A 17102-nucleotide genomic window follows, 5' to 3' on the forward strand; every position below is an offset into this window, starting at 1 on the left:
CAGGTCTTCCTCTCTCTCTAGGAGATTTTACCCTCCACAGGACTACCCTGTTTAGGACTTCCTCTCTCTAGGAGATTAGTAGTAGTGCTGTAGGGGAACAGAACAGTGTAGTGACCACAGCATGTGGTGGTGGTGTAGGGGAACAGAACAGTGTAGTGACCACAGCATGTGGTGGTGGTGTAGGGGAACAGAACAGTGTAGTGACCACAGCATGTGGTGGTGTAGGGAACAGAACAGTGTAGTGACCACAGCATGTGGTGGTGGTGTAGGGGAACAGAACAGTGTAGTGACCACAGCATGTGGTGGTGTAGGGGAACAGAACAGTGTAGTGACCACAGCATGTGGTGGTGGTGTAGGGGAACAGAACAGTGTAGTGACCACAGCATGTGGTGGTGGTGTAGGGGAACAGAACAGTGTAGTGACCACAGCATGTGGTGGTGGTGTAGGGGAACAGAACAGTGTAGTGACCACAGCATGTGGTGGTGGTGTAGGGGAACAGAACAGTGTAGTGACCACAGCATGTGGTGGTGGTGTAGGGGAACAGAACAGTGTAGTGACCACAGCATGTGGTGGTGTAGGGGAACAGAACAGTGTAGTGACCACAGCATGTGGTGGTGTAGGGGAACAGAACAGTGTGTGACTGTTTCCTGTGTCCAGGTTGACCCTGTCTGGAGAGAAGTGTCGTAGTGATGATGAGGATCTAGAGACTGAGATCTCTAGGTGGAAGGGGGAGCTGAAGGTAAGACTAGTGGTCATGTCTGAGAAGTCAAATGTCATTGTGATCAAACCACATATAGATCACAGCCACGTGTGTGTGTGTGTGTGTGTGTGTGTTAATGTTCCTAATGTATTTCATGATGATATGTGATATTGAGAGACCAGTAGAAATATTATAGTACGTCTTAACAATATGAATATATTCATGTTCTTTATTTTATTTCAGTTGTCAGGTTTTATATTCCTTCCTCACTGTTGTTATCTTTGTTGTTTTAGAGAACGTTGGCTGTTCCAGTTCTGTTGCTGACCACTCTGGTAGAGATGAACTCAGATGGGTTGAGGAGATTTCAGTCTAACCTGACTAGTGGCCATCCGTTTAGCTTTCCTCCCATCCCAGAGAGCCAGCTGGAGAACACTGACAGACAGGTCACAGTGGATCAGATGGTGAAGAGATACGACCATGAGGGAGCTGTAGAGAACACACTGAAGATCCTGAGGAGGAGGAATCTGGATGATCTGGCAGAGAAGTTAGAGAGAGATCACACTAGAGGTAACATAGACAGAATGTACATCAATCTATACATCACCATCACAGTTCAGTGTAGGTCTAACCAGAAATAACATTCAACTGACTTCATAATAACATTCAGCAGACCCCTCTTTTATAATGTGTATTCATGATGTATCCAGGTGACCCCTCTTTTATAATGTTTATTCATGATGTATCCAGGTGACCCCTCTCTTATAATGTTTATTCATGATGTATCCAGGTGACCCTCTCTTATAATGTTTATTCATGATGTATCCAGGTGACCCCTCTCTTATAATGTTTATTCATGATGTATCCAGGTGACCCCTCTTTTATAATGTGTATTCATGATGTATCCAGGTGACCCCTCTTTTATAATGTTCATTCATGATGTATCCAGGTGACCCCATGATGATTAAACAACAATCCAACATTCATTACATTCCATACAGTCACCAATACAGTAGTGAATATTTCACAAACAGATGAGACTTTCTAACCATGACTGTATATCTCTTCCTGAGCTTCCTGATCTGGAAGATGAACCAGAATGATCTGGCAGAGAAGTTAGAGATCAGAGAAGTAGAACTGTAGACAAGGACCCTAACTGACTCTCTATCCCCCTATCTTCCCCCTCTATTTCCCCAGTTTCTCCCTCTTTCTCAGGTATTCCCACTGCCTCATACATGTCCTTATTCCAACCCAGGCCCAAATCCTCCCTCTCCCCCTCTACGACGCAATACACCCCCTTCTCTCCAGCTCCCCTCCTTCCTGTTGTCACTAACTACTGGTAGCTCAGGACAGCTTAGCTCACAGGTAAGAGCACGGTTAGAGAAGTGTTTGATCACTTCTACCCTCATATGTTAAAACACCTGTACTCACTGTCATAGTCAGTTCTACAGTTCTACCCTCATATGTTACATCACCTGTACTCACTGTCTTAGTCAGTTCTACCCTCATATGTTAAAACACCTGTACTCACGGTCATAGTCAGTTCTACAGTTCTACCCTCATATGTTACATCACCTGTACTCACTGTCATAGACAGTTCTACAGTTCTACCCTCATGTTACATCACCTGTACTCACTGTCATAGTCAGTTCTACAGTTCTACCCTCATATGTTACATCACCTGTACTCACTGTCATAGTCAGTTCTACAGTTCTACCCTCATATGTTACATCACCTGTACTCACTGTCATAGACAGTTCTACCCTCATATGATAAAACTGTCATGTGAAACTGTACACACATACAGTCTAGATAATTAACTAATCTCTCATTTACACTATGAGTGGTAGAGATCAGGCTATATCCACACACACACACACACACACACACACACACACACACACACACACACACACACACACACACACACACACACACACACACACACACACCACATTAGACAAAAAAAGCTGTGAGTATATTCCTGTACCACGTTGTTTGTATGTGGCTATGTTAATGTTCTTTAAATCAGTAGTCAGTATATTCTCTATCTCTATCTATCTCTATCTTATCACCTTTGTTATTTTAGAGACCCTCCATGTTGGATGTTCCAACTGTGCTGCCTACAACTCTGGAGGAGCTCACTGAAGAACAGCTGAAGATATTTCAGTCTAGCCTGTCTAGTGACCCAGAGAGTCAGCTGGAGAACACTGACAGACAGGACACAGTGGATCAGATGGTGAAAAGATACGGCACTCAGAGAGCTGTGGGGAAACATGGAGGATCCTGAGAAGGACGAACCAACATAATGTAGCAGAGAAGTTAGAGAGAGATCAGGGTAGAGGTAACACAGTAAAACTGTCTGAAGAAAATATATCATAAATGTTCCTTCAAACAAAGACAACATGATTTAAATAGATAATTGTATATCAACAGGACAATGTAATGAACAACAACACCATTATCTCTCTTCACTTCCTCTTCTATACCTGTATCTACCACAGCAACAACATGCTCATCAGACACTGGTAATGATGAAAAGAGAGAGAAGAAACAGGGCCGTCTGGCTACAAGTTCTAGAGTCTGGGACAGAGTGCTACACAAGGCCACACAACACACACACAAACACACAGGTTCTGAGGTGAGACATAGAGAGGTGAGACATAGAGAGTCTGGGACAGAGAGGTATCAAGCACCAGTTTCATTGGAATTCATATGGCCAAAGATGCCCTGGTCAAGTTGAGGAAGAGACGGGATGTTTGGGTCCATCTTTTCGCCTTCATTTTGGAGGACTTTTATTTCGACACAAGTTGAAGAAATGTACCTGCAGAACCTGTGTGTTTGTGTGTGTGTGTTGTGTGGCCTTGTGTAGTCTACTCACCTTGTGTGTGTTGTTTGCAGTCAAACAGAGGTTTCCGGAGTGAAAGGTCAAGCTCCCTCCTGCTGCCTTCATCATGCTCATCATTACAGCCTGTTGAGGAATCCATGGGTCATCTCGCCTTCAACACACTTCTCCATGCCTCCCACTTTCATGTCTCACCTACACGTAAGTCACCTGTCTATGTCTCACCTCTCCACGTCTCTCCTCTCCACGTCTCTCTTTTCCATGTCTACTTTTTCTTCATCTGAGAAGAGCCTCTCCTCTTCCCTGGGGTTTACCAATACTTTACCAGCCTGATTCAATAGAGTCTGTCTGGTATTTTAACATTATCTACAGCAGTTTAAACACCATCAACAACATGGACCAGGGGGTGGGATAACAACATGGACCAGGGGTGGGTTAACAACATGGACCAGGGGTGGGTTAACAACATGGACCAGGGGTGGGTTAACAACATGGACCAGGGGGTGGGATAACAACATGGACCAGGGGTGGGATAACAACATGGACCAGGGGTGGGATAACAACATGGACCAGGGGTGGGATAACAACATGGACGAGGGGGTGGGTTAACAACATGGACCAGGGGATGGGTTAACAACATGGACCAGGGGTGGGTTAACAACATGGACCAGGGGGTGGGATAACAACATGGACCAGGGGTGGGGTAACAACATGGACCAGGGGTGGGGTAACAACATGGGCCAGGGGTGGGGTAACAACATGGACCAGGGGTGGGGTAACAACATGGACCAGGGGGTGGGATAACAACATGGACCAGGGGGTGGGGTAACAACATGGGCCAGGGGTGAGGCCACCATGACCTCCACTCCACCATGACCTCCACTCCACCATGACCTCCCTCCACCATGACCTCAACTCCACCATGACCTCCACTCCACCATGACCCCCACTCCACCATGACCTCCACTCCACCATGACCCCCACTCCACCATGACCCCCACTCCACCATGACCTCCAGTCCACCATGACCCCAGGCCACATTTACATTTACATTTACATTTAAGTCATTTAGCAGACGCTCTTATCCAGAGCGACTTACATGACCTCCACTCCACCATGACCTCCCCTCCACCATGACCCCCACTCCACCATGACCTCCACTCCACCATGACCCCCAGGCCACAGCCTTTCAGTGGACAGTGTCTCTCTGTCTTTGTTTGTCAATGTTCCTCTCTTCCCAGAACCCAATGATCCCATCTTAGGACAGGCCTTGCCGATATCACCCAGCCCTGTGGCTCGCTCTCCCAGTTGTTCCTCATCAGACACTGGACCAAGTGAAGAAGAGAGAGAAGAACGAGTTTTACCAGCTCAAAGAGTAGTGGCTGACACCGAGATGGAGGAGTTAACCTGGATGGAGACAACTGCAACAGTCCAATCAGCTGAAGATCCAGTCTCCAACAGTCTGACTCCAACAGTCCAATCAGCTGAAGATCCAGTCTCCAACAGTCTGACTCCAACAGTCCAATCAACTGAAGATCCAGTCTCCAACAGTCTGACTCCAACAGTCCAATCAACTGAAGATCCAGCCTCCAACAGTCTGACTCCAACAGTCCAATCAGCTGAAGATCCAGTCTCCAACAGTCTGACTCCAACAGTCCAATCAGCTGAAGATCCAGTCTCCAACAGTCTGACTCCAACAGTCCAATCAGCTGAAGATCCAGGGCCCTCATACAGTTATGCGAATAGCCTCACCTCGAGTTGGCAGCCATCGCTGGTAAAGGATTATTACAGTGATATAATTATATAATATATTGACTGACAAATGAATTGGATTTATCTATAAATATTTTGAATACGTATATACAGTGCATTCAGAAAAGTATTCAGACCCCTTGACATTTTCCACATTTTGTTACTTTACAGCCTTATTCTAAAAATGATTAAATAAATTAAAATCCTCATCACTCTACACACAAGACCCCATAATGACAAAGCGAAAACAGTTTTTTAGACAGAAATACTTTATTTACGTAAGTATTCTGACCCTTTGCGATGAGACTCGAATTTGAGCTCAGGTACATCCTGTTTCCATTGATCATCCTTGAGATGTTTTTACAACTTGATTGGAGCCCACCTGTGGTATATTCAATTGATTGGACATGATTTGGAAAGGCACACACCTGTCTATATAAGGTCCCACAGTTGACAGTGCATGTAAGAGCCATAACCAAGACATGAGGAATTGTCCGTAGAGCTTCAAGACAGGTGGATGCACAGATCTGGGGAATGGGTACCAAAACATTTCTGCAGCATTGAAGGTCTCCAAGAACACACAAACACTCTTCCTAGAGCTGGCCGCCCGGCCAAACTGAGAAATCAGGGGAGGTTACCAAGAACCTGATGGTCACTCTGACAGAGCTCCAGAGTTCATCTTTCGAGATGGCAAAGCCGTCCAGAAGGACAACCATCTCCGCAGCACTCCACCAATCAGGCCTTTATGGTAGAGTGGTCAGATGGAAGCCGCTCCTCAGTAAAAGGCACATAAAGGACTCGCAGGCCATGAGAAACAAGATTCTCTGGTTTGATGAAACCAAGATTGAACTCTGGCCTGAATGCCAAGCATCACGTCTGGAGGAAACCTGGCACCATCCCTACGGTGAAGCATGGTGGTGGCAGCATCACATCTGGAGGAACCCTGGCACCATCCCTACGGTGAAACATAGTGGTGGCAGCATCACGTCTGGAGGAACCCTGGCACCATCCCTACGGTGAAGCATAGTGGTGGCAGCATCACGTCTGGAGGAAACCTGGCACCATCCCTACGGTGAAGCATAGTGGTGGCAGCATCATGCTGTGAGGAAGTTTTTCAGCGGCAGGGACTTGGAGACTAGTCAGGATCTAGGGAAAGATGAACGGAGCAAAGTACAGAAAGATCCTTGATGGAAACCTGCTCCAGAGCGCTCAGGACCTCAGACTGGGGCGAAGGATCACCTCCCAACAGGACAATGACCTGTCGCGATACGAAACCTTCAGCCCCACCCCTTGGCCGGCAGTGGGGCTGCTAGAGGTGGTTAGCGTCCCGTTCCCTGGATTGGACAGGGCACTATAGATACTTCAGGTTATCTCGGTATAACCAGGACCGCTCGCGTAGCCCTGCCTCTCTTTCTATATCGAAGCGTTGTCCGCGTAGAGAGGTCTTTTGCCTTGTCACTCTCAACGGTCTAGCTCTAGCTGGGATGTGTGAACCCCACCTTTATCCTCTAGACTCTTTGCTTCACCACTAATTGATCCCTGAGTTGTTATTAAGCACTAGTCCTACCAGTCTCTATATGATTTCCCTGTGGTTGAGTATTTCCCCTCTGTGATGTATCTAGTTTAAAGTGTGAAGACCTTTAGTCAACTTCAAATCAAATCAAATCAAATTTTATTTGTCACATACACATGGTTAGCAGATGTTAATGCGAGTGTAGCGAAATGCTTGTGCTTCTAGTTCCGACAATGCAGTGATAACCAACAAGTAATCTAACTAACAATTCCAAAACTACTGTCTTATACACAGTGTAAGGGGATAAGGAATATGTACATAAGGATATATGAATGAGTGATGGTACAGAGCAGCATACAGTAGATGGTATCGAGTACAGTATATACATATGAGATGAGTATGTAGACAAAGTAAACAAAGTGGCATAGTTAAAGTGGCTAGTGACATAAGAATGCAGTCGATGATCTAGAGTACAGTATATACATATGCATATGAGATGAATAGTGTAGGGTAAGTAACATTATACAAGGTAGCATTGTTTAAAGTGGCTAGTGATATATTTACATCATTTCCCATCAATTCCCATTATTAAAGTGGCTGGAGTTGGGTCAGTGTCAATGACAGTGTGTTGGCAGCAGCCACTCAATGTTAGTGATTGCTGTTTAACAGTCTGATGGCCTTGAGATAGAAGCTGTTTTTCAGTCTCTCGGTCCCAGCTTTGATGCACCTGTACTGACCTCGCCTTCTGGATGATAGCGGGGTGAACAGGCAGTGGTTTGGGTGGTTGATGTCCTTGATGATCTTTATGGCCTTCCTGTAACATCGGGTGGTGTAGGTGTCCTGGAGGGCAGGTAGTTTGCCCCCGGTGATGCGTTGTGCAGACCTCACTACCCTCTGGAGAGCCTTACGGTTGAGGGCGGAGCAGTTGCCGTACCAGGCGGTGATACAGCCCGCCAGGATGCTCTCGATTGTGCATCTGTAGAAGTTTGTGAGTGCTTTTGGTGACAAGCCGAATTTCTTCAGCCTCCTGAGGTTGAAGAGGCGCTGCTGCGCCTTCTTCACGACGCTGTCAACTTAGTCTCACTACTCTGCCCGTCGGCTATGTATCGCTTGGAAAATAAAACTTAGATAGATCGATAAGACAATTAAATGAATCACTACTGGACACACCTTCCTCCTTGTCTTTTAATGGTAACTCATTCTGTCATAGAGCATTGATCCATGTTTCCAGTGTCCCGGTAGCGGGGAGTGTCAGAGTTGTTATCTCCCGTGCCGTTAACTGTCTTTGAGAGAACCTTTTGCTCGAGACAAAATAAGACTACCGTTTATTTTTGAAAACACTCTGTTTTTTGTCTTTTACAATCAAGCACACTTCAAAATACACAATTTGTTACTCGGTCACACACAGCGTTAATCAAAAACATGCAATTGACTTAATGCTCTTATAAAATGCCTGGTACAATGATAACACTTATCTCTATATTAAATACTTATAATAGTTATTTAATTACCTCTGAGAGATGACGAGAAGACCCACGAGATCAGGAGCAGAGTTTCAATCGGTCAGAGTTCTGTTAACAATTTAGATAGGTAGCGACTCCCCTCTACTGGCTGAGAGGTTGAATTGGAGTCGGTGCTTTACTAAATTGAGAGATTCAAGTTTGGCCTGGATGGGAGAACCCGCTGGTGATTCCCTGCCCCAAATGGAATATCAAAAAGTCTGTGTCCGCAACGAGGTCGAGATGCTGAGCTCAATCGAGAGGTTCCGGAGAACACTTCTGGATATATTTGCATCAACACCCACGCGCCTGGCGCAAAATCACAGGGTCAATTCAGACATCCATAAGAGAAAGCAAGGGATAACCTTAAGGTCTAGAGTGGCTCTCAACCCCGTTGAACTACCGCAGTGTCAGTGGCCCGCAACAAGGTCGAGATGCTGAGCTCAATCGAGAGGTTCCGGAGAACACTTCTGGATATATTTGCATCAGCACCCACGCGCCTGGCGCAAAGCGACAAAACAACTGGTCAATAGTTAAACGGTATATCGGAGAGTCACTTCTCAGATCCGACAAGTTAGAATCTTTTAAGTAATTTGAGTCAGGTGTCAATTTACCCGAAGTCAAATGGTTGTCTAAATGAATTCAGAATTCAAGAAGTCAGCGCCAAAGTAATGGCAAATGTCTCTTTATATACCGTTTGATTCTCTGCACCCGATCCACTGCTCCTCCCATTCCCTCAGAGCAGAGAGGGTGATGACATATCTTACAACAGGAAACACTTTTCTTACAGTGCATATATGGGCCTCTGGTTATGACAGAGCCTATTACTCTAGCAACAATGAGGAAACACTTTTCTTACAGTGCGCATATGGGCCTCTGTTTATGACAGTGCCCTTACTCTATCAGCAATGAGTCTATCAGCTGTTCCCCATTCAGAGGTGTCACTTGAGGCAGAGGGTGATTCTTCCTGACACCAGTCAGGTTCAATAGTTGGTTGGCTTGAATCGTCTTCTGGTGGCTTTGCCCAATCCGGTTTTTCAGTAGGCCAGGTCATCTCTGTCTCTACCCTTGGTGGGTAAGACCATTCATTTCAGGCCCTCTTTGCTGGGGTCTGGGGGGCACTGAGGTAATACAAATGTGCCCATAAGAATGTCTATGAGGACCAGGAGGTAGATCCATTTGGCGTTTTACTACACCCTCTCCAGGATCTACCCCTGTCTCTTTTCTCTTAGTGCCTTTAACCGGACTCTGATTTCCAACTCTGGTTATCCCTAGCACTAGTCCGTCTGACCTAGCCGTTATTCCCCATACTGTTGCCCAGCTACGATGTCCCGGCATTGTTGCCTTATTATCAGCTCTGGCCCTCATTCTCAAATATACACCATCTGTATGTCTACATCTAGTAGCTATTCTACCATGTTCAAATATATCAGCATATTCTCTCTCCATAGGCCAAACCTCATGTTCGTCCTCGCTATACCACTCCTGCCTTTTTCTAGCACAACTCTGACAACATAAGCATCTCTTGCAAAGCGCCACTCTAACACCATCCTTATTGCCCCACTGGGTGGTGTACTTTCCTCTGGTTCCTGATTCACAGCCTGTGCATCTTTGAACCCGTCTCTGTGGTCCTTCTTCTCCAACCTGTTGAATAGGTCTCGTAAGCCATCCCATGTAATTCAACAGTGCCAGTTCTCTTATCCCAGTCTACTTCTTGTCCCTTGTAAACCATTGTTAAATGTAACTCTTCTGGCTCTTCTACATGTCCCCATCTATCTCCCTTGTTTACTATGGGTTTTAGGGTTGGCCACTTATCTCTGAGGGCTAGACATAACATACATACGTTGTCTAACATCCGTCCTCTTAACATTAATGTCCCGCTGAGTACCCCTTCAGTACTTCTATCACATGAGCCACATGTTTTAAGAGCGTCAGGGTAAGGAATTATTACTACTGGTGCTATCCACCCTACAGGATAATCCCTAGTGTCTGGGACTCAGTCATACCCTTACGTTCTAATTCTTGCCATCTGGTTATTACTCTGTGCCCTATTGGCCTATTAACTTCTTCTTGTTCCCAATCATCTTCCCCGGACTGGGTGTCTTCCATGGGGCCCTGGAGAAAGAAAGGTTATTCTCCTATTGTCTACCTTGCCCCTTCCTGGTTCTCTTTTTGTCCCTGCGACTTTGAGGTCCATCGTTCCCCTGGGGGTCATTCTGGGTCAGAGCTCCTACAGTTCTTTCTGCGGCCAGGGTCAAGTCGGCCAGTCTATGTCCTAAGACTGCGTGGTTCTCCCTATATCTGAGCTCTAACTTTGTGTCTGGACCATTCCTTTCAGGCCCTCTTTGCTGGGGTCTGGGGGGCACTGAGGTAATACAAGTGTGCCCGTAAGAATGTCTATGATTCCCTGGCTCCCTAAGCCTGAACCCATTTTGCCTCCTTTGGGTTCCTCTTCTGTGCTTCCTACTGAAGTCAGCCAGAGTTTCACTTCCCCCTGTCTCAGTACACCCAATCACTTTGGACATTGGCTCTCTCTTATCCTTTCTAATGGCTATTTTATCGTCTGCGCTAGGGAACCAGTGGTCCTTTACGGCCACATAATTGCTTAGGTTCCACTGGTCACAGCTGAGTCTTTCCCTTTTTGGTGGGAAGATTTGGCAACTCAGTAGTGGTCTAGCACATGAACCAAGGGCTCTGTTTTAGCATGGTGAGGTCTTCCTGAGACCAATGGGCTTCCAGGTCTTTGACTACCAGAGCCTCGTCCCACTGCCCGGTCAGCATACCATTTTCTATGTCCCCAGCCACCCTCCCTCCGGTGGTTAAGGGTCAAGGTTCGGTATCCCGGCTTTCTCCATGCCTTTCTGGGCCATGATTCGCTTTTCCAGAGATTCAGGTTGGGTCCGTTGGGACTCAACTTCCTGATCCATCTGTCCCCCTCCTCTGTTACTGGCCCCGTGGCTCCCCACGAGGTCACTGGGCCCGCATAAGTACCAATGGGGTCATGGCTACGCCTAATGCGTTATGCTACACCCCCTTGGTAACAATGAGCACATATGAAGGTGGTTCCGCCTATCACTACCCCATTGGTAGAGTCTATCCCTAGTGGCAATGGTTCCAATTGGCCACAACCCCCACAATTTGTATATGCCTTAAGGGCATCTAAATGTCTTGCCCACATGTCTATGAACCATATTCTACTCTCCTGTACCTCTATTAATACCCCTGCTTCCCCTATTGGTTCTGTCACTGGGGGGGGCACTATTACTTTAGCCATCCTTACCCCATCCCATGGCTTGACGTGTTCCTCCTGGTCCTGCTGGGAGTGGGGGGAAAGAATATGGGTAAACACAATCCCCAAACTACTTTCAAAATGTTTGTGGGCCACCCCATTTCTTCTCCGCAACTTAGGATCAATAGGACAGTTACCCAGAGGACCAGTGGGATGGCCTTTAAGACTGTTTTCCGCTGATCTTTTGGTTTTAGTTTTCTCATTAATTTGACTATTTGGACACATAGCATGCCAACTAGGCCTGCTTCAATGATCCGCGCCACATAGTGTATTCCAATTATGGTAGCACACACAGGTTCCATTTTACCGTCTGTTCCGTTCTTCTCTATTGCACCTATTTTACTTACTACAGTCATAGCTGCAGCTAAGGCTTCTAAGCATAGACAGACCAAATAACATTTTCCTAATATTGTGTACATTCTCTGGATTAGTATTATCGGTACAACGGACAGCATTATTTTTTGTCATATTGTTAACCCTAGTTTATCAATGGCCACTAATGAATTGATAAATAGAGCAACCCAAGTTACTAAGCCATTATTATGCCTATTTTCCCATGCTATTTTCCCAAACACTACGAGAACTAATATTTGACAACAGATGTTTTCCCATACCTGGTCAGTGAAGGGACTGCATGCCTCAGCCGAGGTGTCATGGTCAGTTTCGTTGGATGTCATGGTAGAGGATATCTTTAAGTTTCACTGCCTAAATATTCTGGTTGTTTATTTAAGTTGTTTTGAGAGTAGGATGATTCTTTATCTCTGATCAGGAAGGTGTCGTGACCTGAGTTGTTCAGGGTTCACTTATGTAGTCACTTTTTGCCCCTTAAACTTGGGTCACATCCGTTCCTCTCGGGGTCATGAGCAGTACATCCTGTTCAACAGGAACTGCTGGTCCCTGTCTTCTAGGAGGATGCACTCTCTCATATACCATGCTCCAGATGATCAGTCCTTTTAACAACCATCTGATCCCCTTGAAGATTGACCAGGTAATTGTTAGGGCCAGTTTACTTATTTTGACCAGTAGTTTAAACAGTCCTTTCCAAATTCTCTTGAACACTTTGTCTATCGGCATGCCTAATTGTTTTGCATACCCTAACGCTGCCATTATTGTGACATTTTCACCTAGGCTGTTGTTCCACTTAGTGTAATTAGTTCTGCTTTTTAGCTTTACAGTGGGGAAACCTGGACACTCAGTTTCATTGGCTGTGTCACATTGTACCAGGATGTCCCATTTCTTTGTGTATGTTCTAAATGTGATTAAGTCACTTTCACATTTTTTGTTGCTCTAGGTATTTTACTCTTCCTGTTTCTTTAGGTATTTTACTCTTCCTGTTTCTTTAGGTATATTACTCTTCCTGTTTCTTTAGGTATTTTACTCTTCCTGTTTCTTTAGGTATATTACTCTTCCTGTTTCTTTAGGTATATTACTCTTCCTGTTTCTTTAGGTATATTACTCTTCCTGTTTCTTTAGGTATATTACTCTTCCTGTTTCTTTAGGTATATTACTCTTCCTGTTTCTCTAGGTATATTACTCTTCCTGTTTCTTTAGGTATTTTACTCTTCCTGTTTCTTTAGGTATTTTACTCTTCCTGTTGCTCTAGGTATATTACTCTTCCTGTTTCTTTAGGTATATTACTCTTCCTGTTTCTCTAGGTATATTACTCTTCCTGTTTCTTTAGGTATTTTACTCTTCCTGTTGCTCTAGGTATATTACTCTTCCTGTTTCTTTAGGTATATTACTCTTCCTGTTGCTCTAGGTATATTACTCTTCCTGTTTCTTTAGGTATATTACTCTTCCTGTTTCTCTAGGTATATTACTCTTCCTGTTTCTTTAGGTATATTACTCTTCCTGTTTCTTTAGGTATATTACTCTTCCTGTTTCTTTAGGTATATTACTCTTCCTGTTTCTTTAGGTATATTACTCTTCCTGTTTCTTTAGGTATATTACTCTTCCTGTTTCTCTAGGTATATTACTCTTCCTGTTTCTTTAGGTATTTTACTCTTCCTGTTTCTTTAGGTATTTTACTCTTCCTGTTGCTCTAGGTATATTACTCTTCCTGTTTCTTTAGGTATATTACTCTTCCTGTTTCTCTAGGTATATTACTCTTCCTGTTTCTTTAGGTATTTTACTCTTCCTGTTTCTTTAGGTATATTACTTTTCCCATTTCTACATTTTCTTGATCGTATTTTAGGCCCAAATACAATCCTAATATGGTGGCGCTGGGGACGCCAACTATAATTAAAAACACACTTACCCACCAGCATCATCCTATCTTACATTCCCTATGCTTTGTTCTGTACTCCCCCAACTTCATATTTCCAGTGAAATATAAGAGGGAGAGCATCTTTTAGTTTATTTTTTAACTATTGGGTTTCTGGGTTTGGATAGGCCCTCTCCAGGGTCTGATCAAAATGCCAGTTTCACCCTAGCCAGGAATGATTTCTTAGGTGGGCTATATTCTCTTTTGAGTGCTGCCTTTTGTTTACCTTTTCCCTCTCCAGCAGCACTATCTCTACATATGTACTTGTGACAAGAGTAGACTCCTTCAGTTTTATACACGGGGTCCTGGGCTAAGTACAGCTGCCCTCCTAGGCCTAACCTGTACCTTCTCCTGCCATCTCCATCATGGGGAGGGACATCATTTCCTCCAGTCATGGGGGTGACGAAAGTGAACATTTGTTCCTTTTCCATTGCTCTGCCCCAGTGTAGCTCTCTAACTGGCCTGCACTGACCTTCCCACCAACACCTTCTCATCCATCCAGGATGTTTGTTGGTTGTTGTCTAGGAGATATTTGTCCACCTGGTCCCAACCCGTGGACTCCAGAAGCACTCCATCCCAGGCTACACTAGGGTCTACTAGGATCCATTCACCTTGTCCTGTTTCCATCCAGGCCTGTCTGTTGACTCTGTCTATCCCATATCCATCACTAGGTCCCTCTCCAAGGTCCCTATCTCTCAGATACTCATAGCTGGAGTTAAACCTTTGACCTGTTAGAGCTGGGTCTGGGCCTGCAGTTCCAGTGGGAATGGGCCAGAGTGGTGCTTCTATTCTAACTGGGATTAAGAGGGCACTTCTGGTTAGTTTTGACCTCTGTGACCCTCTGTCTGCGACATTCCAGGCAATCTTTGTCTGAGATGTTTCCATATCTATCCCAGGCACACTGGCACCCTCTGGGGTCCCAGGAACCATTAATGGTCCTTATGTCTAGTGCACAGTTGGTCATGGTGTTGCAGTTGCACCTGCCACACGTCTGAACTCTTCCATACCTGCACCTATACTCTCCTGAGGCTCCATCAGGGCACATCTCTAGTTGCCTGATGCTTAGCTCAGCGGGCCCTTCGTATTGCATATCGCCAGTGGGCTCATTGCATACGTCACAAGGGACACACTTCAGTCTGCTTGAGCCAGGTAGACCTGTCGGAACGCTTCGTTCCCAGACTACTCTTCCTGTGCTCCCTCCTTTGAGGCCCTGTCTGGCTAATTCCTCATGTCTAAAGTGCCTGCCTACCCAAATGGTGTTTGGACTCCTCCTGACTTGGAGGCCTGCTCTGCACTCTAGGAGGTATTTCCAGTCTGGTACGATTATGGAAGACATACTTTCTTAAATTGTGCTATGTCAACTCTTCCGCAAGCTGTCCTCGCAGTATTAGCGCTTATTACTTCCTCAATAATACGCCTTTTACCGTATTTCTTTGGTACTACCAGGTCACTTTTATCTGCCGCTGGATTTTTTCTAATCCTGATCCAGTCTCCTACCTTTAAAACACAAGGTAGAGGGGTAGACTGGGGATTAGGAACATCCACCGTACTATTTTGTCCTGGTAATCCCATTAACTCTCTTGGACTAGGCCCTGAACTGGTTGGGGTGCTACTTAACTCTATGCATGCTTGCACTAGCTTTGGTCCCCAATCTTTGTCCGCTCTCCACAACCCCAAAGTTGTTTTGAGTTTGCCAATGGTCCTCTCTGCACACCCATTTGCTTGAGGTGTAGGGAGGTGAGAAAGTGTGCTCTACTCCCCTCTGGGTGCACCATTCCTCTACCTTTTTGTTTTTATACTGACGTCCATCGTCAGTCCTGATCGATTGAAACCGTCCTAGGGTCAAAGTCAAAAGGTTAAGCATTGTCAACACAGGCAGAGCATTGCATGTTTTCGCTGTGTGTACCATTGTGTAGCCTGTTGCCATGCACACCGCTACTATAGCATACCTATGTCCCAGTACCGTAGCACTTTTCATGGGACCCATAGTCTCTAATGCTATTTGACTCCAGGGCGTGCATGTTTTGATGTGTTGATCAGACACTCTTCCTAGATTACTAGGCTTTTGCTCTTGACAGGTAATGCACTGCTGGCACACCAGTTTGGCCTCTACTGGGTCAAATTCAATCTGGTCCTGTCTAAGACGCTTCATAAAGATTTTGGGACCTAGATGTCCCCAATCTATGTGTAACGCCTTGAGTTAGTCTGCTTCAGTTTTGTAGAGAATTATTCTGCCCATCTGGACTAGTTCATCTACTTCCCTGTTACCTTGTTTATTGAAGTCAGCTTCCTTTCCACCCCCATCTACTGTGTGGGCTTTTTGGTGACTGACAACAATATCCATTCTATCCATTAACTCATGGATCTTTCTCCACTCTCCTTCGTGCTGAATTGTTCTGTTTTTAGCACTTCTGTAACCATTGTTCTGCCATATCTTTTTGTCAGAAGTCATGGCCTGGGCACTGTAGTAACTGTCTGTAACCAGTTCTATTCTCTTTAGATTGGGTGTAGAACAGTGTAGCAGTGCTTCCATTATGGCCATGACTTCTGCTTTCTGGGCAGTGCCTGCTATTTCATGTTTCCTTTTTATGAGTGTTTCGCCAGTGGCTTTGTTTTTTACAATAAAACCCCACTTGGTTACTTCCTGTTTTCTCACTTCCATCCGTGAGCACTACTATGTCCCTAGGTTTATCCTCCTTTGGTTTCACCTTGACTGTTGTAGGTCCTGGTCCTGGTTCGTCAGTGTCCCATCCTTGGTCACTGATGAACATAACTCCTTTGGTGGCATGTACGTTCCTCCACTTATCCCAAGTGGTGGTTGTAAAACCTACCATTTTTTTCGTATGGTTAGTCGCCCATAGTTCGTTTAGTTCTGTGTCTTTTATGATTATGGCCTGTCCTTGGGCAAGGGACACTATTTTGTTCCAGTGTAGCTCTAGCAGGGCCATTTTAGCCCCTGTACTGGAGTACTTCATTGTGGGCCCTTTCAGCTGTTTGCTGTAACATTTGAATTGTTTTTCCTGATAGATCATTCGAAATCCAAATGTAGCCATCCCTCACCACCTCTGGCCCTTCAAGTTTCAGACACAGCCAGAGGGGTACGTTGGGGTCTCTGGGCTTATTTTCTTGGGCTGCTATGGCCATTAATTTCACATTTTCCCAGGATTCTTCCATTTTCTTGACACATGTTATGGTTTGTCTACCATATTCTTTGTGTGACATGTCTCTTTGGTGATCTTCTCTA

The 17102-nt window shown here is 45.3% G+C and overlaps 1 protein-coding gene and 1 long non-coding RNA gene across 4 annotated transcripts in view; one reads left to right on the forward strand and one right to left on the reverse strand.

The window, feature by feature from the left end:
• The window catches only part of LOC135570133 (caspase recruitment domain-containing protein 8-like), a 40265-nt gene that overhangs the window by 11558 nt on the left and 11605 nt on the right, over positions 1–17102 (forward strand). For 2 of the 3 annotated variants that reach the window (XM_065016203.1, XM_065016205.1), the window contains exons 3-5: positions 658–739; positions 994–1267; positions 4784–5316. In XM_065016203.1, coding sequence (XP_064872275.1) covers positions 658–739; positions 994–1267; positions 4784–5316 — 889 coding nt within the window. Of the gene's footprint in view, positions 1–657; positions 740–993; positions 1268–2628; positions 2937–3598; positions 3744–4783; positions 5317–17102 lie in introns of those variants that run through there. The other variant, XM_065016204.1, reaches the window with a different exon arrangement.
• Positions 922–16787, reverse strand: LOC135570134 (uncharacterized). The gene is made up of 3 exons (XR_010463441.1): positions 8319–16787; positions 3579–3668; positions 922–1233 (listed from the first exon to the last, which is right to left on the reverse strand). It is a non-coding gene; the product is annotated as an uncharacterized LOC135570134 (long non-coding RNA).

Source organism: Oncorhynchus nerka, unplaced genomic scaffold (assembly GCF_034236695.1).
Source record: "Oncorhynchus nerka isolate Pitt River unplaced genomic scaffold, Oner_Uvic_2.0 unplaced_scaffold_1084, whole genome shotgun sequence".
Classification (NCBI taxonomy): domain Eukaryota; kingdom Metazoa; phylum Chordata; class Actinopteri; order Salmoniformes; family Salmonidae; genus Oncorhynchus; species Oncorhynchus nerka.